Below are 23,011 nucleotides of genomic sequence, written 5' to 3'. Positions count from 1 at the left end.
TCTTCATGTCTCCATGGTCTAATGACCTCTCTGCAACAACGATTTGCTTGGTCATAAGCCAGTTGTTTTATAAATGGCATTGCCTGTTCTGTATCCCCAAAAATTCTAGAAGCTGCTTGAATAAGCCTATCTACAAATTCAGCGTAAGGTTCATTAGTTCCTTGTATTACCTTAGATAATTGACCTTGTAAACCTCCATGCCCCTGTAAAGTTTTCCATGCCCTAACCGCATCTACAGCAATTTGGGCGTATACGCCAGGATCATATTCAATTTGTTGCCGTTGACCCTCATAAGGTCCTTTTCCTAACAACATATCTAGATTTTTTGAGGGTAACCGGCTGCTGCATTTCGCCTAGCTGTCTCCCTGCAAAATTCCTCATTGGCAACCTTCCATAACAAATACTGTCCTCCATTTAGCACAGATTTACACATACTAGCCCAATCTGCTGGCGTCATGTCCAAGTTGGTAATGGATTCGACCATGCTTACAGTGAACGGTGCTTGAGGACCATAGGTTGTTACAGCCTCCTTTAACTGCTTCACTGTTTTGAAATCTAAAGCACGGTGAATTCGCTGCCCTCCTGCCTGCTCAAGTACAGGGCATGCTAATCTTTGAGGTCCTGTATCAGGATCCCATCTATCAACTACGGGGTTTGAGGGCCACTCAGCTATCTCCATAGGGGGTGCTGTTGGTTGAATTACGCCCTCTGGTGATAGAACGGTGTTAGTAGCAGCCTCCTGTTGTAGCTTTTTCCCTAATAGCTGTTTCTCCTCTAAGCTTTCTTCCTTTAAATTTTCTTCCTCTGTCTGACTAGCTTGAGAGACCTTCTCTTTTGCTTGATCTAAAATGTCTTTCTCCATGGTCTGAACCTCTAACAATTTACTTAACACTCTTTCAGTTTGTTTTTTACTAATTTCTAATCTGTTATAAAGATAACGCAACCCAATAAGATAACACAAAACAAAACCGAAACAGAATGAAACAAAAACGGAACAAAAAATCGTTGTATCAATTTTCCTATTTTCTTGATATGTGCATTTGTGGTCTATTTCTATCTCTTCCTCAGGGGCGAACAACTTCAAACCTTGAGCCAACCATTTTTCCCAATCTGCCTGAGAAAATTCTAGGGATAGGCAGCTTGAAACAAACACAAAACAAATCAAAACAAGAACACATTGTTTTTTAAAATGGTCACCCATTCTCTCGCCTTCCCTTAGGGGCAAGCAATTTCACTTACCCCGAAGCTTCAGACGTTCCCCGCACGGGCCACCAAATGCCGCAGTCTGGCTGGGCACAAATCACGAGCCACTGAAGCAGGAACAAACTTTATTTTTAAACTGCAGGAAAACACTTCACACAGCTCCCGGGGAATCCTCCCGAACCGCCACGAGGCTTGTCCAGGAACCCCCAGCCGGAAATATCTCTCCCGGAAATCCCTCCTCCTGCACTTCCCCAACCAATGGGAACTCTCGGGGAATCCCCGGAAATCCCCACGAGAACTCCAAAATAGTGCAAGAACTCAAAAGTTGCGGCAGAGGCGGATAGTAATGCCTCGCCTGTCAATCAATACTGTTGGCAAAATGCCAGGGGCCATACAGACTCAGCCCTGGCTCTCAGCAGGGGAGGCCAATTTGGAAAGCAGTATGGAGATTCCTGGCAAAGCTGGGAATGGATCCACCATTTGACCCAGCTATCGCCCTTCTCGGACTATTCCCTGAGGATCTTAAAAGAGCGTACTATAGGGATACTGCCACATCAATGATCATAGCAGCACAATTCACAATAGCTAGACTGTGGAACCAACCTAGATGCCCTTTAATAGATGAATGGATAAAAAAAAGTGGCATTTATACACAATGGAGTATTACGCAGCACTTAAAAATTACAAAATTATGGAATTTGCAGGGAAATTGATGGCATTAGAGCAGATTATGCTAAGTGAAGCTAGCCAATCCTTAAAAAACAAATGCCAAATGTCTTCCTTGATATAAAGAGAGCAACTAAGAACAGAAAAGGGAGGAAGAGCATGAGGAAAAGATTAACATTAAACAGAGATGAGTGGGGGGAGAGAAAGGGAGAGAGAAGGGAAATCATATGGAAATGGTAGGAGACCCTCAGTGTTACACAAAATTACATATAAGAGGTTGTGAGGGGAAAGGGGGGGGGAAGGGAGAGAATTGAACAACAGCAGATGAGGTAGAGAGGGAAGATGGGAGGGGAGGGGAGGGGGGATAGTAGGGGATAGGAAAGGTAGCAGAATACAACAGTCACTAATATGCCATTTTGTAAAAATGTGAATGTGTAACCGATGTGATTCTGCAATTTGTATTTAGGGTAAAAATGGGAGTTCATAACCCACTTGAGTCAAATGTATGAAAGATGATATGTCATGAGCTTTGTAATGTTTTGAACAACCAATAATAATAATAATAATAATAATAATAATAAAAAACAGAGAAAAAGGCAGTTCTCTATTAAAATACGGTCTTATTAAATATAGATTATTATATCACATAAACAAATTTTTTTTCTTCAGTGCACACTTCTTTAAAACTGATCTTCCTCTTTTTTTCTAAGGGCATTTACAGTAAATTTGTAAAATTTGCTCCGAAGAGGAATACCTGGAAACATTAAGAATTGCTTCTATGTGAAAAGAAAAAGCAGTATTTTTCTAGAAGTGAAATTTCAAATTCAAATCGTCTTTTGGGGTTTTTTTTACATATGCTGCAAAATGTGTGTGTTTCTGGAAAACTCAATGCAAAGTTATATGCTAACACTGATAAATGTCCTGGGATTAAATTTATCATGAAATAAATTTCTAGGATTGTGAAACATGAGGTTGTTCTGTCCTTCTAAAAGTTGTTTTTTAGAATATCTTTCTAAAAATTGTTTGCTTTCTTGATCCCCCCTGGACAATCCACTTAATTGAAAAACATTTCAACATCGTTTTTTTTTTTTTCTTTTTCTTTTTTTTTTTTTTTTTACACTTAATGGTTTTAGCAGCTAGTGCTTAATTCAGTCAACTGCTTCCTTACTATAAACTGTGGTTATTATTTACAAACATAAGCTGTTTTGTATATCCTTTGAGAAAATGTGTGAAAGTGAGATAGAAATAGAAGCAACAAGCCTTTTTACCCTTCTCATTTTTAAAGATATAAATCCTAAGAACATTCATATCGTGCAGGAAGGGATTTGTTGGACACACAAAAAAATCAAATTTTCTACTGCCATGGAAGAGAAACAGTGGATAACTGCAGCGGTACTAAGTGTCCTATCTAAGAACGTGTTGGGGGCACGTCCTCTGGGCCCAGGGGTGCTTCCCCTCCGCAGGGCATCAGCGCCGGCCCCCAGCAGCGCGTGGCCGCGGTGGGGGGGACCCAGCCGCAGTGGCCAGGAGGCGGGGATGGACTCCGCGAGGGGTAACCGAAAACCACACTTCCCAGCGTGCCGCGCGCAGCCCTCGCGCGCCCCGCCTCGCCGGCCGCGGCTCTTAAAGGCTGAGGCGAGAGGACGCCAGGCGCCGGCTGGGGCTCCGCGGGGCCGCGCAGGAGAGGCGCGCGTCCCCTGAGTGCTCGGGCGGGACTGGAGCACGCCGCCGGGGGCGGCCGGGAGGCGCCAGGCTCCGGAGCTGGGTGCCGTGGCTGCAGCCTCGGCGGTATCGGGGAGACCGGAGTGGAGGAACGACGACTGAGGTAACCGACACGCGGCTTCCCTCACGCCCCTCTTCCTTCGTGCGATGCCGTCCGCTTACTCCGAGCGCTCCCCCCAACGCAGCCTCTAGTCGTCGCGCAGCTCGAAACTCGAGCCCTCAAGCAGCAACCAAAACTCCACAGCTGAGAGGGTTTGGGGCCCGGGCGGCGAGAACTCCCGCTCCTATTGCTTCCCGGTGCTGCTTCTGTCGCCCTCGTTGGCGGGAGGAACGGGATCCTGCTGTTCTCCTCTGGGGAACCCCAGCCTCTGGTTTGGTCAGCCTCGCGGGGGGGGCTTCTTTCCTTCGTAGAACAGAGGGCAGGCAGGTGCTTTGCGGGTCCAGGGCGGGGGCAGGCGCGGGGTTAGCGGCCTGCGGGGGTGGGCGAGAGGGGGCGGGCTCGGGGCCACGCGGCGCGGGGACTTGCAGCCCACCCGGGTAGTCCGGGACTCGCTGGTCCCCCGGTGTTCGCCGCGCGCCCCGGTGCGGGGTCGTCGCCACCGGTTGGCGACTTGCCTTCAGAAGGTGCCGGCTCCTGCGCTAGGGGTATCTTCTCCATCGCGGTGGTGCAGACCCTATGGAAGAGTGCCTCCTGGTGTGACACCAGAAACTGCAGGCTGTTTCAAAGCACGTCACAGCTCCTTGTTGTTTGACTCCCACGGATGACAGCTCTTTATCCCTCAGTTCTGGTTTTATAATTAGCTTGCTGGTTTCTTCAAGGAGAGCGACTTCTCCACCTAGTTTGTATTTACTAACCCGAGCCTCGTCCTTACTGGACTTGCACAGTCCTAGCGTCTCGGGTTTGGAAAGCTTTTTATATTGTTTCTTTTGTCAGTGTTTATTTCTGATTTTTATGAGAAAGACTTTGCAGTATTTCTTTTAAACTGTTTTGATTGCATTTCTTTAGGTTTGAGCTCTTCCCTTAAGCTAATATTACTTACAACTAACTTCAGGAAAATACTTTGGGGAAAAGTCCTTCGAACCAGGTTGATAAATATTTTATCTGTTGGATGCGCTTTTCCCGCTTTGCGTTGTCTTTCTCCTATATAAATTGATAATTGCTTGACTCTTGTGTTCATCATCTTTGCTCTCTTCCTCCTCCTTCTTGGTATCCTGCTTCTGCCACAGGGTGGGTACACTTGGGTAAGCTGCTTTTATTGCTGGTGCCTGGAAAGTTGTTCGGAGTTAGTTTTGGCATTAGCTACTGCTTTTCTTCCTACTGCCTCCTGTCACCTTTAGTTTGTCAGTCAATCTGAATGACCCACTTAAAACTTGTTGTCACTTTATACATTACCTTTAAAATACCAAATGATGTAAACTTAAATATAAAAAGAAATCTCAAGATGCAGTATTTAACTCTACACACTTATCATTTTCATTTTTTATGCAGTGCTTGGGATGGACCCTAGGGCCTGTGCATGCTAGACAAGTGCTCTTCCCACTGAGCTACATCTCAAGCCCTAATTTTTACATTTAAGGCTACTAATTCTTTTTAGCATTTGATTAACATATTGATACTGATTTTTAAATATATTTTGTAATAATTGCGAATTCTGTAATAGAAAACTCAATTCACAGTCAGAAATTCAAATAAAACTTTTCGAGAGGAATGTGGGTGGCTAGGGTTTGGTCCCTAGCACTGAAAAAAAAAAAAATGAGGGGTAGATAAATTTTGATCCACCACCCTTTTTAAAATTACATTTTATTTTTAGAGCAGTTATAAGTTCACAGCAAAGTTGAGCAGAAATTATAATTTCCCATATGCCTACTGCCACCACAGAAACAACTTTTCCCTAAGTCAGAAGCCCTTATCAGTTGTAACATTTGTTACAATTGATGAACTTATATTGACATTATTATCTTCTAAAGTCCATAGTTTACATTGGGTTCACTCTGGGTGTTAGACTTTCTGTGGGTTTTGACAAATGACTTTTGTGTTTTATCAAGAACTTTTGAGAGATGTAGAGAACTAAAATGGCTATTGCCATTTAACAAAAGATTAAAGGAGGGCCTGGGTTATAGCTCAGTGATGGAGTGCTAGTGTGAGGCACTGGATTTGATCCTCAGCACCACATAAATAAATAAATAAATAAATAAATAAATAAATAAAGGTATTGTGTCCATCTACAACTTAAAAAAAAAAAAAAAAAAAGATTAAAGAAGGCTAGGGTTGTAGCTCAGTAGAGCAAGCCAGAGGCCCTGTGTTAACCCCCGGCACTGTAATTAAAAATAAATAAATGGAGTATTTTAGTGTCTTAATTTCAAGTAGCTTCCATGTTTTAAAAATCACTTTTGGTTTCTTATTTTGAATTTTCAACACAGAATCATTTATTTTTGTATATTAAGAAGTGTGTGGGGGGGTGCTGGGACTATAGCTCAGTGGCAGAGTGCTTGCCTGGCACGGGATAGGCACTGGGTTCAATCCTCAGCATTACATATAAATAAGTAAAAAAATAAAGGTCTATTGACAATTAAAAAAATATTTTTAAAAAAGTCTGGGGAGTGATATTGGTCAAATGATACTGTTATGTTGTGTGCATGTATGAATATGTAACTACAAATCCCATCATTATGTACAACTAACTGTAATGCACCAATTAAAAATGTGTGTGTGGGGGGTAGTAGCCAGGTATGTTATTGAGCATGACTATAATCCCAGCTACTCAGGAGGTTCAGGCAAAAGGATCACAAGTTGAAGGCAAGCAGGGCAATTTAGTGAGATCTTCTCTCAAAATAAAATTTAAAAGTAGGGTTGAAGGTGTCTCTCAGAGATAGAGCACTTGCCTAGAGTACAGGAATTCCTGGATTTAATCCCCATCAAACAAAAAATCCTAAAAAGATGAGGGAAAGGAAATGTTTCATGGAATAACAAAATGTCATTTTTCAATGCTAAAACTCACTAGCACAATAATCTTTTTAAAAAGTTAGGCCTTGTGGATATACAAAATGGTGAGATTCATGTGATATATATTCTCTCTCTCTCACTCTCTCACACACACAGACACACACGGACACACACACACACACAAGAAATTTAGGTCAGATTTATTCCCTTATCCCTGTCCCTCCTCCTTCCCCTTTGAATCCTCTTTACTCCCCTTATCTTTTTTTCTATTTTGATGGACCATCCCCCTTTCTTATTTTGGATTAGCTTCTGCATATCAGATAAAACATTTGGGCTTTGACTTTCTGGGTCCTTTTTTTCTTTCTATTTAGTATGGTGATCTTCAGTTCCATCCATTTACTAACAAATTATGACTAATACTCTATGTTTACCACATTTTCTTTATCTGTTCATCTGTTGAAGGGCACATTGTTTGGTTCCTTAGCTTGGCTATTGTGAGTTGTGTTGCTATAAACATTGCTGTGGGTGCATCCCTATAGTATGCTGATTTTAGGTCTTTTGGTCTAGCTAGGTCATGTGGTTCCATCTTAGTTTTTTGAGGAATCTCCATACTAGCATAATAATACTTTCTGGGGAAAAAACATGTGTTTTATGTTAACCAGTGAAGCAAGAGGAAATCAAATATTTTAAATTTATTAACTTTTGTTTACTCATGTCAAGATATGTCTACAATAAAATATGATCCATTAGATATTTTTTTTAAGTCTATTTTCTCTGTTCTGAGGGGCTTTACTGGAAATGTTGATACCACTGGTTACCAGTGATGAGAGTTCTGCTTCCTCACATGTTGAAGTATAATGTTCCAGAAGCACGTGAGGCAAGCATATAAAGCAGGATTTATTTAAAAAGGGGTAAAAAGCTCGAGCTTGCAATAAAGACTCTTGTGTGATTGCATCGGATTTGGCTTCTGCAGCTCTATTGGGGTCCCATGAATCTGGCATTACCCTTTTATCCTGCATGTGATGGGGGATGCAAGTGGGTTTGCGAAAAGGAAAAGGTGGAAAACATGGGCCATTGGGACAGGGGAAGAGTGATCCAGGTCATAAAGGCCTAGGGTGAATTGATTAGCACCTCCCTATCTGCTTGGGAGCTGCTTCATTAATAGTTCTTTAGGATGGGCCGGGACCTTGGGAACCTTAACATTTCAATCTCCCAGGTGTAGTTTCTGATTTCCCAGACTCAGATCAGACTCCATTTTCTTTATTAGACTCAACTCCATTTTTCTCTATTAGACTCCTTGTCAGACCCAATTTATCAGGTGATTATTTCACTGTTTGGGTTAAGGCTCTCATACCCCAATCATTTCTCACACATGCATTGTCTCACACATGAGCTTTTGGGGGCCACCTCACATCCAAACCATAACAGATTGTGCCCAGGTTTTATCAATTTTGAGTAGAGCTACTATAAATTTTTATATACAAGTTTTTGTGCAAACCTAAATTTTCATTTAAGTTAATTGCCAAGAGTCTGATTTTTTAAAAAAATGGATGTTCACCCTCTTATTCTAATATCATTTGTTGAAAGAATTCTTTACCCCATTGAATTGCTTTGGACTTTGTCAAAAATCAGTTAGCCATATTTCTTTAGGTCTATTTCAGAACTTTCCCTTCTGAGTAATTGATATATCTCTGCTTATCATTCTTATCTTGTCTTTTTTTTTTTAAAAAATAAGCTTCTTTAAATTTTAAAATAGTTTGTTCCTCTATGCTAGGAAAGTGTTCTACAACTGAGCTACACCCCCAGCCCATATTTTAGAATGATTTTAGAATTAGAGAAAAATTGTGAAGCTAGCACAGAGAATTGCCATTTACCCCCTCAACTACTTTTCTCCTAGTATTAACATCTTACATTAGATGATACATTTGTACCAATTAAGGAGCTAATACTAATGCATTTTTATTAACTAAAGGCCACTTTTTTATTTATATATGACAGCTGAATGCATTACAATTCTTATTACACATAGAGCACAATTTTTCATATCTCTGCTTGTATACAAAGTATATTCAAAACAATTCATGTCTTCATACATGTACTTTGAATAATAATGACCATCACATTCCACCATCATTTCTAATCCCATTCCATTCCCCTCCAACCCGTCTGCCCTATCTAGAGTTCGTCTATTCCTCCCCTGCTACCTTTCCCTATCCCACTATGAATCATCCTCCTTCTATCAGAGAAAACTTTTGGCATTTGGTTTTCTGGGATTGACTAACTTCATTTAGCATTATCTTCTCTATCTCCATCCATTTACCTGCAAATGCCATGATTTTATTCTCTTTTATTGCTGAGTAATATTCCATTGTGTATATATATACCACATTTTTTTTAATCCATCCATCTATTGAAAGGCATCTATGTTGGTTCTACAGTTTAGCTATTGTGAATTGTGCTGCTATAAACATTGATGTGGCTGTGTCTCTGGAGTATGCTGTTTTTAAGTTAGTTGTCATTTCTCTTTGGATTCCTCTTGACTCTCAATAATCAGATTTTCCCTTGTTTTTCATCACCTTGTCAGATGTTTTATAGAGTGCCTCTTAAGTGGGATTTGTCTGATTTTTTCTCATGATTAGACTGCCGTTATGCACTTTGAAGAGGTAGATACCATAGAGATAAAATGCCATTCTCATCACATTATATTAAATCAAGGCTACATATTATCAGTGTGACATACTAATGTTAATGCTAACCTTAATCACTTGTCTGTGGTAGTGCTTGTCAAGTTTCTTCACTATAAAGTTAGTCTTTTTTTGCTTCTTTTCATACTGTATTCCTTAGAAGAATGTCATAATATGCAGACCACATCTCAAGTGTTAAGTATCTACATAATTTACTTGGAATCCTGCTTTTTCTCCCTGTGATGCTATGAATTAAACCCAGGTCCTCATTCATGTCAGGCCAGTGTTCTACTACTGAGCTACACCCTTGAGATTCTTTTTCATGGGAAATTTGTTCTTTCCTATTTATTTACTAATTCCATCATTTATTTATACCAGTATGGCATGGACTAAATTATATTTCTCTTATACTTTGATAACCCAATACTATTATATTTATGTTGCTGAAGGCATATATGTTGTTTTAAAATCAGGTATGATTTCTTACATTTTATTCTGTTTTAAAATTATTATTTATTTATTTATACTAGGGATTGAACCCAGGGGTGCTTAACCACTGAGACACACGCTCAGCCCTTTTTTAAAATTTATTTATCTATTTATTTATTTGTTGTAGTTGGACACAATACCTTTATTTATTTATTTATATGTAGTACTGATGATAAAACCCAGGGCCTCGCACATGCGACGTTGTGAACCACAACCCTAGCCCCTATATGTTGTTTTGAGACAAGGTTTGCGTTGCTTAGAGCCTCACTAAGTTGCTGGGGCTGGTTTTGAACACTCTATTCTCCTTTCTTAGCCTCCCGAGATACTGGAATTATAGGCATGCACCACCTTGCCCAGCTTAAAATTGTTTTATGTATTTTGGTTACTTTCTATTGTAAATTTTAGACTTAGCTCATCTATGTCTCAGAAAAAAACTTTTTGTGATTTTGGTTTTAATTGTTTTACATCAGAACTTCAGTTTTCAGAAAATTAATGTTTATTATGTTTTCTAATAGGCTATGAACCTGTAGATGTCCATTTATTTAGTTTTCTCTGATTTGTTTTAACAATACTTTTCAACATACAGGTTCTATATGTCTTGTTAGATTTATACCTGTATGTTTTATTTTCTTGAACCACTGGAAATGGTGAATTTTTAAATTTCAGTTTTCAATTATGCAATTTAAGCATTTAGAAATATAATAGTTTTGTATGTTTTCCTTATATTTTATGACCTATCTAAATTTATTAGTTCTCTTGTGTTCCTTGGGAATGTTTTACATAGATAATTATGTCTACAAAAAGGTAAAATTTTAATTCTTTCCAGTGTGTGCTTTTTTCTTCTTTTTATGCATTGTTGACTGGAGAGATCTTACATTTTTTATGTGGTATTTTTCTTCTTCAATATGTTGTTATCAGTGTGTTGTTATAGTGGTGTAGTTATGGTTGTTATGGGTTTAATATGCTGTGAATAGATGTTATTTATTTTTTAATATTGAAGCAGCCATGCAGTCTTAGGATCAACTCTCTTTGATAAGATAAGATCTACTTGGTTATTGTGATAATTGTCTATATTCTGCTGAATTATATTTGCTAGTATTTTTTAATACTTTGTTTATCTCTTTAGTAGAGGTAACATTATATAGTTTTTTTTGTATGCATAGGTTTCAAAGCTGCAAATGACATGATTTTATGGCTAAATAATACTTCATTATGTATATGTACCACATTTTCTTTGTCCACTCAACTGTTGATGGGCACCTTGGCTGGTTCCTTATCTTAGGTATTGAGAATAGTGCAGTTATCTCTTTGGTATGTTGACTTCATTTCCTTTAGGTGTATACTCAGATGTGGAATAGCTGGATTATATGATTAAATCTACTTTCCTTTTTTTTAACTTAAAAAAATTATTTTTAGTTATTTGGGAACCTCCATACTGTCCTTCATAATGGATCCACTCACTACATTTCCACCATTTTCTCCATGCCTTTGCTAGCATATTATTTTTTGTATTTTTGATAATAGCTCTTACAACTGGGGTGAGGGAATATCTCATTATGCTTTTTCCCCCCTTTTTCTTTATTTCATTGTAGTTTTGATTTTCGTTTCCCTGATGGCTAGTGAACATTTTTTCTTTATTTGTTGTCCATCTGTATTTTTTTTTATTGTTGATAGACCTTCATTTTATTATATGTGGTGCTGAGAATCGAACCCAGTGCCTCACACATACCAGGTAAGTGCACTACTGCTGAGCCACAGCCACAGCCACTCTATCTTATTCTTTAGAGAATTGTCTGCTTAGATCATTTTCTATTTTTAATTGGATTATTTGGGTTTTTCTTGTTAAACATTTTTTAAATTCCTTATATGTTCTGGTTTTCCTTTTTCTTTTTTTGGGGGGTGGGTGGTTGCTGGAGATTGAACTCAGGAGCACTTGGCTACTAAACCACATCCCCAGGGCTATTTTATATTTTATTTAAAGACAGGGTCTCATTGAGTTGTTTAACACCTTGCCTTTGCTGAGGCTGGCTTCAAACTCAAGATCCTCCTGTCTCATCCTCCTTAGCCGCTGGGATTACAGGCATGCACCACTGCTCCCCGCTCTATATTCTAGATATTAATATTAACCCTCTCTCAGATGAATAGTTACCAAATATCTTCACCCATTTTGTACATAGTGTCTTCACTCTGTTGAGTGTTTCAGGTCTTATAGTTAGGTCTTTGATCAATTTTGAATTGACTTTTTTAAAGTTTTGTAGTCCTAGGAATTGAACCCATTGGTGTGTACCATTGAGCTGTGTCTCCTGCCAATAATAATAATTATTATTATTATTATTATTTAATTAATAATAAGACAGGATCTTGCTCAGTAGCCCAGGAAGACCTTGAACTTGCAGTCCTCTTGCCTCAGCCTCCTGAGTAGCTGGGAATAAAGTGTGTAGCATCATGCCCAACTTAAGTTCACTTTTGTACAAGGTGAGAGATAGGGGTCAAATTTTAGTCTTCTATGTGTGGATATCCATTATTGAAGAGGCTGGCGTTTCTCCGGCACATTTTTGTCACTTTTGTAAAGAAGCAATTGGCTATAGGGGTGTGTGTGTGTGTGTGTGTGTGTGTGTGTGTGTGTGTTGGAATCTCTGTTCTGTTGGCCCATGTGTCTAATTTTATGCTAATGTGTTGTTTGGGTTATTATGGTTCTGTGGTATACCTCCTTCTAATCAGGTATTGTGATTCCTTCAGCTTTGTTCTTTTTGCTCAAGATTGTTTTGACTATTTAGGGTCTTTTTGCTTCCATATGAATTTTAGAATTATTTTTTCTGGTTGTATGAAGAATGTCATGGGTATTTAATGGGCATTGTGTAAAATATTAACTATTTTCCACCCCATGAACGTGGAAGGTCTTTCCATCTTTTTGTGTCTTTGTTTCATCAGTGTTTTGTGATTTTCATTGTAGAGATCTTTCACTTCTTTGTTTAAGTTTATCCATGTATGTATATGTGTGTGTATATGTGTGTGTATATGTGTATATCTTTATACAGAGACCCGTGTATATGTATATATAATATTTTATATGTAATAATTTAGATATATAAATAATAATTTATAAGATAAAATAACTTACATATAAATATAAAAATACAATATATATGTATATATAATTATATGTATATACAAATATGTTAGCTATTATAAGTGGGATTGCTTTCATGATTTCTATCTTAGCAAATTCATTTTGAAAAGCTACTGATTTTGTTTTCTTCTTTGTTGGAGATTTAAATCCAGAGCCTACATTCCCAGCCAAACATTCTACCATTGAGCTACATTCCCAGCCAAACCTACAGATTTTTGTATGTTGATTTTGTATCCTGCTACTTAACTGAACTGTTAGTTCTAATAATTTTTTGGTGAACTCTTTTTAGATTTTTCTGGGATAGTTTGACTTCTTCCTGTATTATTGGAATACCTTTTGTTTCTTTACTTTGCGTAATTACTTTGTCTAAAACTTCCGGTACTATATTGAATAATAGTGGTGAGAGAGTGGACACCCTTGTTTTCATCTTGATCTTAGAGGAAATGTTTTCAGCTTTTCCCCATAAAGTATGATGTTGGCTATGGGTTTGCCATATACAGCTGCCTGTGTGTGTGTGTGTGTGTGTGTGTGTGTGTGTGTGAAAGAGAGAGAGAGAGAGAGAGAGAGAGAGAGATACTGGGGACTTAACCCAGGGCCTCAAAGATGCCACTCAAGCACTCTACCATTGATCTGCATTCATAGCCCACTATACAATCCTTCCATATCTAATTGTTCAGGTCTTTTAGCATGAAGGGATGTTGAATTTTATCAAATGCTTTCTTGGCTTCTATCAAGGTTTTTATTCTTCATTCTGTTGAAGTGTTGTATTATGTTTATTGATTTGCAATGTTGAACCATCCTTGCGTCTCTGGTATTATGATTTGTATTTTCAATGTTACTCAAAGGATCATGTATTGAAGGCTTGGCTCCCAGTTGACAATGTTGTTGGGAAGTAATAGAAACTTTAATAGATGGAGCCTCGTTCCTTGGAAGAGGTGGGTCCCTGAGGGCATGCCTTTGAAGGCTATATTTTGCCCCTGGATACTTCCTCTCTCTTTGCTTCCTGCTAGGATGGAATGAACAGCCTTCTCTGCCACATACTTCCACTGCCATGATATTCTGTGTCTCAGGTCCAAGACAAGGAGCCAGACAAACTTGTACAGAAATCTTTGAAACTGTGAGCCAAAATAAATCTTTTCTCTTTAATTTGATTTTCTTAAGTGTTTTGTCAAAGTGATGGAAAGCTGACTAACTGGAATAAAACAAACTTGGTCATGGTAAATGGTATTTTTGATGTGCTGTTGAATTCTATTTGCTGGTGTTTTATTGAGTTTTTTCATCTGTGTTGCTCAGAAGTATTATTCTGTAATTGTTTGTTTTGTTTTTTGGTTATGTCCTTGTCTGATTTTGGTAATTGGGTAATGCTGTCCCTTAAATAATGAGTTTGGAAGTGTGTTCTCTCTGAATTCCATGGAATAGTTTGAGAAAAATTAGTGTTAGTTTTTCTCTACAGTCTTTGGTAAAATTCATCAGCAAAGTCATCTGGTCCTGCATTGCTTTTCTTTGTTGGGAGACTTTATGTGTGTGACGCTGGGGCTTGAACCCAGTGTCTCATATACACATCAATGTCAGGCAAGCAAGTGTTCTACCACTGAACTACACTCCTAGTCCCCAGACATAACAGTGTTTGTTTTGTAACAATACTATTGTTGGGTATATAAATCAAATCGTCATTATATCCTCTTTTAAAATTGATCCCCTGACCATTATGAAGTGACTTAGCATTTATATTGAAGTTTATTCTGTTAGTTATCAGATATCAATATAGCTATTCTGCCATTTGCTTTGGATATTACCTTTCCATTCTTTTAATCAGTATCTTTACTAGAAATTTGTTTCTTATAGGAAGCATATTTTTTAATCCATTTAGCCAATCTGTATCTTTTGTGTATGTGTGTGTGGTATTGGAGACTGAACCCAAGTCTTAGTACATGCTACACTAATGCTTTATCACTGAGCTGCACCCCCAAGCTCTTAATTTTGAAGCAGAAATGTGAACTTTAAACACTTGTTATGGTAGTTGATGGCTATTAGAATATCTATAAATGCCTTTGTCAGATAAAATATTAGACCTAACAGATGTTTTAGTTAGTTAGGGCCTTAGCTTTTCATCAATGCACCAAAATACATAGCATGAACAACTTAGAGGAGGAAGAGTTTATTTTGGCTCATAGTTTCAGAGGTTCAGCCTGTGTTGGCAGACTCCATTGCTGTGGACCTGAGGTGCGGCAGAACATCATGACAGAAGGGTATGGCAGAGGAAAGCTGTTTGTGGCATCCAGGAAGGAGAGAGAGAGAGCGAGAGAGAGAGAGAGAGAGAGAGAGAGAGAGAGAGCGAGCGAGCGCAGGCAGAGCCAGGGGAACAAGATATAATTCCCAAGAGCATGTCCCACTAATCCACCTCCTTCAGCCATGACACACCTGCCTAGTTAACCATCTAGTTTATCCATTCAAATTACTAATAGATCAAATTAATTAATCTACTAATTAGTTTATAGCTCCCATAATTGAATCATTTAATCTGAACATTCTGGCATTCTCACATGACCTTTTGGGGTGGATACCTCATAACCAAACCATAGCTTTACTTCACTGTAATGAAATACCCAAGAGGATCCACTTATAAGAGGAAACACATATTTCGACTCATAGTTTTATCTGTGGTTCACTTGGTCCTGTTGCTTTTGGGCCTGTGAAGAGGCAGTTAGTCATGGTGAAAGAGCATAATAGAGGAAGCCCTTCACCTCATGGTAGCCCGGAAGCAAAAAGGGAGAAAGGAAGGACTGGAGTCCTGATATCCATTTTAAGAGCATGCCCCAAGAAACCTAACTTCCTCCCAGTAGGGACCCAAGGGCCTTTGGGTAAACATTCAAGATCCAAACTGTAGCACTATCTATGGTGTGTAAAAATTTACACAAAACTTAGTGTGACTTAATGCACAATTAATATCTCCAACTTTCTGTGGGCCAGAATTCTTGGTATAGTTTAGTTGTTTTTTATGCTTAGCGTTTCACAAATCTGCAGTGAAGTGTTAGGCTGCATTCCATGTTGATGCTCAACTATGGGAAAATCTTCTTTGACTCTCATTCCAGTCATTGGTAGAATTTATTTCTTCAGAGCTGAATGAATGAGTCCTTAACTTTTTACTAAGGTAGAGGCCTCCTTCAGGTCCTGGGAATGCCTATAGTTTACTGCTTATATGGCTCTCCACATAGTAGTTCGCTTTTTGAGGCCTGCCAGAGAGCCTCTCACTCCAGTCTGCTCATACAGCTATTATATAATGTAGTATAACTGTTATGGTTTGGATATGAGGTATCTCCCCAAAAGCTCATGTAACAATGCAGGAATGTTCAGAGGTGAAATGATCAGATTATCAAAGCTATCACCTAATCAATGGGTTGATCCACTTGAAGGATTAATAATTTGAATGGATTACTAGGTAATAATTGTAGGCAGGTGAGATATAGCTGGAAGAAGTGGATCACTGGGGCCGGGGTGGTGTCCTGGGAATTTTATTTTGTCCCTAGTGCTTTTCTCTCTTTTCCTACTCCCTCTCTCTTTCTTGGCTTCCATGAACAGAGCCACTTTTCTCTGTTACACCCTTCTGTCATTATGTTCTGCTACTTCTTGGGCCTACAGCAATGGAGTTGGCCCACCAAGGACTGAACCTGTGAACCCAAAATAAACCTTTCCTCCTCTAAGTTGTTCTTGTCAGGTATTTCAGACACAGCAGTGAAAAGGTGACTAACACAATAATTAAGAGTATGATATTTCATCACTTTCCCATATTCCACTAATTAGAAGCAAGTCATAGGTTCTTCCTGCATGCACCAGGATTACATGAAGACATGACTCATTGGGGTCTACCACAAAAACTTTAAGAACTACAGTCTGTAATTTAGCATAGACCATTTTGGTTTCTTCAAAAGCTGGAAACTGAGAGATTAACAATAAAGAAGCTGATGCAACTAAAGTTTTGGTTAAAGTATTTATAATTTTCTGAAGTTTCATAATATCTAAAGTTTTCCACTCTAATAATATGAATATTTGTACCATGATTTATAGATTATACGCACTTGTAAATCTATTATTGCATTTCAAGTAATTCTTAGGATAATCCTGTGAATGGGTAGGTATCTTTGCTTATAGATGAAAAAACTGAGGATTAGATAAAGCCTTCAAAAATGATCACGCCAACCCATAAGTGGTTGAATAGTTGCTTTGTTTTTGTCACCAAAATAGAATTAGGGCATAGTACTGCTGATCTTGTGAATACTCATTAAACATACTTTGGTGATAGGTAAGTTTGATTTTACATGTGAATACTAATACATTTTACATAGGAATAAAATGAAGTCTTTATATTATAATGTAGCAATTTCTAACACCTGGCCACTTAATATCACTAATCCTCAAGATATTCCTGCAAGTGGTATTTCCATTTCACAGAAAAGATAACTGAGGTTTAAGCAGGTTGTCAGTTTCCCAGGGTTAGATAGTTGGTAAGTGGTAAAACCATGGTCTGACCTCAGAATCTAGGATGAACCTTATTGAATCAAAACAGCCATCTGTTTTTTTTTTCCTTGCATCCCTGAGCAATTTCTAAACTTAAAATTTTTAGTTCATGGTCTCTCCCTTTGAAGATGATACTTTCCACATCTCAAAGTCATGTGCTTTTGAATTCTCTCTCTCTCTCTCTTTTTTTTTTTTTTTGTGGTGCTGGGGATTGAACCCCAGGGATTTGTGCATGTGAGACAAGCACTCTACCAACTGAGCTATATTCCCAGCCCTTGAATTTTTTTATTAAATTTTTTTGTGTATGTGGTGCTGAGATCAATCCCAGGGCCTCATGCCATTTAGCATAAAAACTTCAATGTTACTGTTTTAGTAATGATTGATATGGTTATTTTATATATAGTTTTAATTATAGTTACTAATTTAAGGTTTTTTCCTTTTGGTTTGTCTTCCTCTTTTTTCCCAATCTCAGCAAACCATACAATGGCAATTGAGTAAATTTTGGAAAATGTTTGAAGTTTAGTGGCTGCATCTATTGTCTGTCTTCTTACCTTAAAAAAAAAAAAAGATAAATGACACGTTTGAGAAGAGAGCTATATTAAAAGAGTGTTGCAAATGGCTTCAGAATCTATGAATGGGAAGCAAACTAAGAATCACTTCACTAAGGGGAAAAGGCAGCAGCACCAGCAAATGAAGAATAGATCTTCAATTAGTGATTGTGATGGAGAAGACTCCTTTATCTTTGAAGCAAATGAAGCTTGGAAAGATTTTCATGGTTCTCTCCTTCAATTTTATGAAAATGGAGAACTCTGTGATGTAACACTAAAGGTGAGACTGACTGCCTTTGTTCTTTCTTTACTCAACCTTTTTGTTGCATTCTGAAAAATGAGGGTTTCTATAATTGTACAAGGCAGACTTTTGGTTCTATACTTTATGTTATGAGTAAAATGATTTTAATCTCAGCCATTTTTTTTAATTGAAGTAAAAAGGCCATAAGGGAGTGTAAATGAAGAAAGTTAGCATAAAGATGAAATTATTATTTTAATTTAACATTTATATTCATTATTAGTTAATTTACTTGCTGAGAGTTCTGAAACCTTAGAATAGCAAATAGTTATTGGTGAAATTAATATTTTCCAGGTAAGCTTTTTTTTTTTTTTAAATAGTGCTGGGGATTGAACCAGGGGTACTCCACCACTGAGCTACATCCCCAGTTCCTTTTATTTTCAGACAGGCTGTCACTAAGTTGCTGAGGCTTGCCTTGAACTTGCTATCCTACCTCAACCAACCAAGTCACTGGAATTACAGGCATGTGCCACTGTCCCTGGTTACCAGATGAATTTTTTTTTAATATTTATTTTTTAGTTTTAAGAGGACACAATATCTTTATTTTACATTTTACGTGGTACTGACGATTGAACTCAGTGCCTCAAGGATGCCAGGTGAGCACTCCACCACTGAGCCACAAGGTCAGCCCCACCAGATGAACTTTTAATTTATGAATTTGAACATCTTGATTTTTTTTTTTACTTGATTAAAAGTCAGTTCTTCGGCCATCATTACCCTGTGTACATGTATGATTGCATGAATGGTGTGATTCTGCATTGTGTACAACCAGAGGAATGAGAAGTTGTGCTTCATTTGTATACAATGTGTCAAAATGCATTCTGCTGTCATTTATAACTAATTGGAACAAATTATTTTTTAAAAAGTCAATTCTTGGTTGTTCACTGAGCTGCACTACACTGTATGTTCCTATTCTAATAATTTAACCTCGACTTTACTCTTAACATCTGCTAAGTGAAATTAACTCTTTCTGATAATGAAATAGAGTTTATTTAGACTTTGATGAAGAATCTTGAGTGACTTTTAAGTCTATGTTCTATAGGATCATGTTGTTTTGCTAAATAGTCTTAATAAAATTAGGAAAGTGATAAAGCATTATGTTTGGATTGTTTCCTGTTACACATGTCATAATTTTGTTTTTTCTTTTCAGTGCTGGGAAATCTTACCCAGGGCCTCATGCATGCTAGGCAATTGCTTTACTAGTCGGCTATACCCTTAGTCCCCCCTTCATTACACATTTAAAGTACTTAATTAAGAATCTTATCTCTGTCTGAAATTAATTTTTGCTTTATGATTCATGTATATTCAAGCAGCATTTTCTATGTGAGATTTACCACTTTGAGATCTTTTAGATTTTGCTTTCTGCTCCTGATCACACAAGTTGTTAGAACTCAGAGTGGTATAGTAATTAGTTGACTATAATTTGAATCAGATCAAATTTCAGCAAAAATCCATAAACTGAGAATACAAGCTTTGAGTTTCAGGCTCAGAATATGAAGGAATGTAATGTTACACTGTGGATATAACTGATCTATAGTCTTTTTTCCTTAGGTTCTCAGTGTCCCTAAATATTTCTAGGTTCAAAGATAAAGAGAAGAAAAAAATTAGATAATTCTACTAGTTCTATATAAAATTTAATTATGTATATATTTTAATGGAGGAAAATTCAAACTTTTTATTTTTTATTTTTTTTTAGCTGTCAATGGACCTTTATTTTATTTATTTACATGCAGTGCTGAGAATTGAACCCAGTGCCTCATAATATGCTGGGGAAGCGCTTTACTACCTAGCCATAAGCCCAGCCCCCATTTAAGCTTTTTGATCCACATGATACATTATGTTTATTCTCATGTCATTTTTCTGATTTTCAACTCTAATGTGAAATTCAGTAACCTACACTGGCTTTGGCAAAAATAAAAGAATCAAAATAGATTATTTGAATATAATCAGTTATTAGTTCAACATGTCCGTGATGGCATGGAAACATTTAAATAAAATATTGATTTTTTTAAAAATATCTTTTAAAATTGGGCTTTAGAATAATCTTTTTCTGGTTGTGGGATTGAATTCAGGAGGGCTCTATCATTGAGCTACGTTCCCACCCCTTTTTATTTATTTTGAGACAGAGTCTCACTAAGTTGCCAAGGCTGGTCCTGAATTTGAGATTCTTCTGCCTCAGCCTCTTGAATTATTGGTGTACAGGTGTACACCACTTCACCCAGCTTGGTTTTAGAATAGTCTTACAAATTACTGTACATAAACTTTTAAGTGAAAAATAAGGAATAGCAGTTTAGGGGACAGTTGGGTAGTAGTGTCAGTAATAGGCTAACATGTATACTTCAGGAGAATCTAGTGGAAGACTTGAGTATACTGTATTTGAAGTAGTGACAGAAGTTATTTAGAAATGAGAAATGCTTCACTAGAGATTGACCATCATTTTTATATCCACAGCTGCAAAATGAGAAGTATGATTAGATTTCTGTGAGAAATAAATGAATTAATGTATGTAGAGTATTTACAACAGTTCTTGGCATAGATTTAATAATATCAGTTATTATTATGATCATTTTATATATATAATTAATTATTTCGAGAGTATTAAGTAATTCTGCTGTTGCTCAGTCTGTTCCTATTCATTAGAAAAAAAGAATTACAGTTTAATTATTCAACAGGTCTGTTGTCTAACTTTTTTCTTAATTCTAATGTAAATTATACTGTATTTTCCTTGAGGGAATTAAGCTTGTAACTGACCAGGTAAGAATAAGTATTCTGAAATTCAGAGTGCAGGGAAACAAAATAAAATGGATGAAATTATTAACTCGTAACTCCTGACCCGAAAGCAGGAGTCCTTAATCCATAGGTCATGTAATTTATAAAAATTAGAAATTTATTTCCCACAGTTCTGAAGACTGGAAAGTCCAAGATGAAGCCACATTAGTGTCTAGTGAGGTCTGTTCTCTGCTTCCAAGATGACGTCTTGCTGCTGCACCTCTTATGGGGATGAATGCTCTGTCCTCACATAGTGGAAGGCAGAAGGGTGGAAAGGGCCTAACTTAGTTTCCTCTAGCCCCTTTGTTGACACTGATCCATTCTTGACTGCAGAGCCCTTATCATCTTATCACTTTCCCAAAGGTCCCACCTCTTAATAATACCACAATGGGGATTATTAAGTTTTAATACATGAATACTGGGGATCTTTCAGACCTCAGCACAGATACAATCTAATAAAATAGAAATAATAATGTAATGTAAAGTGATCCTGTTTTTAACATTTAAGCATTAACTGTTAAGAAGTCCTTAAAAATGTTAAGTTTTTAATGTTCTGTGTTAATTGATAATCACCTTTACTTTTGTCCATTCATTTATTAAATAAGTATTTTTAACTTTTCATTTTTCTCAAAAGGGGATATTTAAATATTTCTAGGTCCTTATTTATTTGACATTCAAATGCTACCTAAATTGCTGTCTTTATTATGCAGGTTGAGTGTATTTAAATATTAATATTCCTAGATCCTTGTTTATTTGATCTCCCAAATGCTATCTAAGCGCATTTCCATTATGTAAATGTAGGTTTATGACCACCTGACCACCCCGTACTGGGAGTTGAACAGCTCTGCCACTGAGCTATATTCATTGCCCTTTTTATTTGGGAAACAGGGTCTTGCAAGGTTGTTCAGGCTGGCCTCAAATTTGTGATCATCCTGCCTCAGCCTCCCAATCCCAGGATTATAGGCATGCACATATTTCCAGGGGTTAAAGGCATGCACAGTGTGCCATCATGCCAGGACCATTATGTAGGTTTTAAAACATAAGGAAGGCTGGGCACAGTGGTGCACACCCTGTGATCCCAGCAACTAGGGCGGCAGAGGCAAGAGGATCACAAGTTCAAAGCCAGCCTTAGCAATTTAGGGAGTGAAGGGAAAGGGAGGAACAAGAAATGAAAGACTGAAAGACGCAGAGAGCAGAGAGTTTATTTGTCAGAGCTGAGAAATAAAGGCCATTTCTCTATAGGATTTCTGGGACTTTTATGGGGGAGGCTCAGGAATCAGAACCAGGTAGGTCCTAATGCTAGTGGCTAAGGGTGGGGTGATATGAGGGAGTGGTGAGCCTTTCTCAGAAATGCCCTTGAGCAGGAAAGGGAAACTTTTTCCTTAAAATGGTGACCGGCACTTAAGAAGGCCATCCAGATGCTAAGCAGGGACCTTGTAGGGAGGTGATAAGCAACTCAGTGAGACCCTTTCTCTGGGGATGTGTAAGGATGGTCTCAGGCCTTAGCCTAAGCAACTCCATTTTAAAAATTCCACTTTGAAACCTGCAGTCTCACCAGGCACACCTACGGAACCCTCCAGTATGACCCTCAGCCACAAATAAGTCACTTCTTCCCAGCCTGACAAACTCAGAGTGAAATCTCTGGCATGTTGCCATGTTGCCCAGATAAGAGCGAGAAGGAAGAATCAGGGTGGGGACCACCAGACCAGATGCTTTAACTTCAAGACAGTGACATCACTGAGAAATCTGGTAGCACTGATAGGGATTGAAGCTCCCCAAATTTAGTATAAATGATGGAGCAAATGAACAGACATGCAGCTAGCCGACACTGCACACATAAGCCTGAGAGCCTGATGAAACCTAAATTGATATCCTAACTCTTCTCATCTGTCTGATCCTCGTTGTTCTCACTGCTCTCAAACTCTATAGCAGCCTCTTGACTTTGGTGGAAAAAGGATTTCTCCCTATGACCACCTCCTCTGCCAATGGTCAGCTCCACCCCAGGAGAAACCTGCCTTGGCTTCTGATCTGATCACCAGTCTG

At 38.0% G+C, this 23,011-nt stretch overlaps 1 protein-coding gene across 4 annotated transcripts in view; it reads left to right on the top strand.

Moving 5' to 3' along the window:
- The first annotated feature begins 3,596 nt into the window (after positions 1-3,596).
- The window catches only part of Klhl8 (kelch like family member 8), a 41,551-nt gene continuing 22,136 nt past the window's right edge, over positions 3,597-23,011 (top strand). For all 4 annotated transcript variants that reach the window (XM_071614418.1, XM_027939812.2, XM_071614417.1 and 1 more), the window contains exons 1-2: positions 3,597-3,694; positions 17,826-18,181. In XM_071614418.1, coding sequence (XP_071470519.1) covers positions 17,969-18,181 — 213 coding nt within the window. In that variant the 5' untranslated portion in view covers positions 3,597-3,694; positions 17,826-17,968. The remainder of the gene's footprint in view (positions 3,695-17,825; positions 18,182-23,011) is intronic.

This window comes from Marmota flaviventris, chromosome 7, assembly GCF_047511675.1.
Source record: "Marmota flaviventris isolate mMarFla1 chromosome 7, mMarFla1.hap1, whole genome shotgun sequence".
NCBI classification, from domain to species: domain Eukaryota; kingdom Metazoa; phylum Chordata; class Mammalia; order Rodentia; family Sciuridae; genus Marmota; species Marmota flaviventris.
The sequence above is the reverse complement of the archived record's forward strand: the minus strand, read 5'-3'. Positions and strand labels throughout refer to the sequence as shown.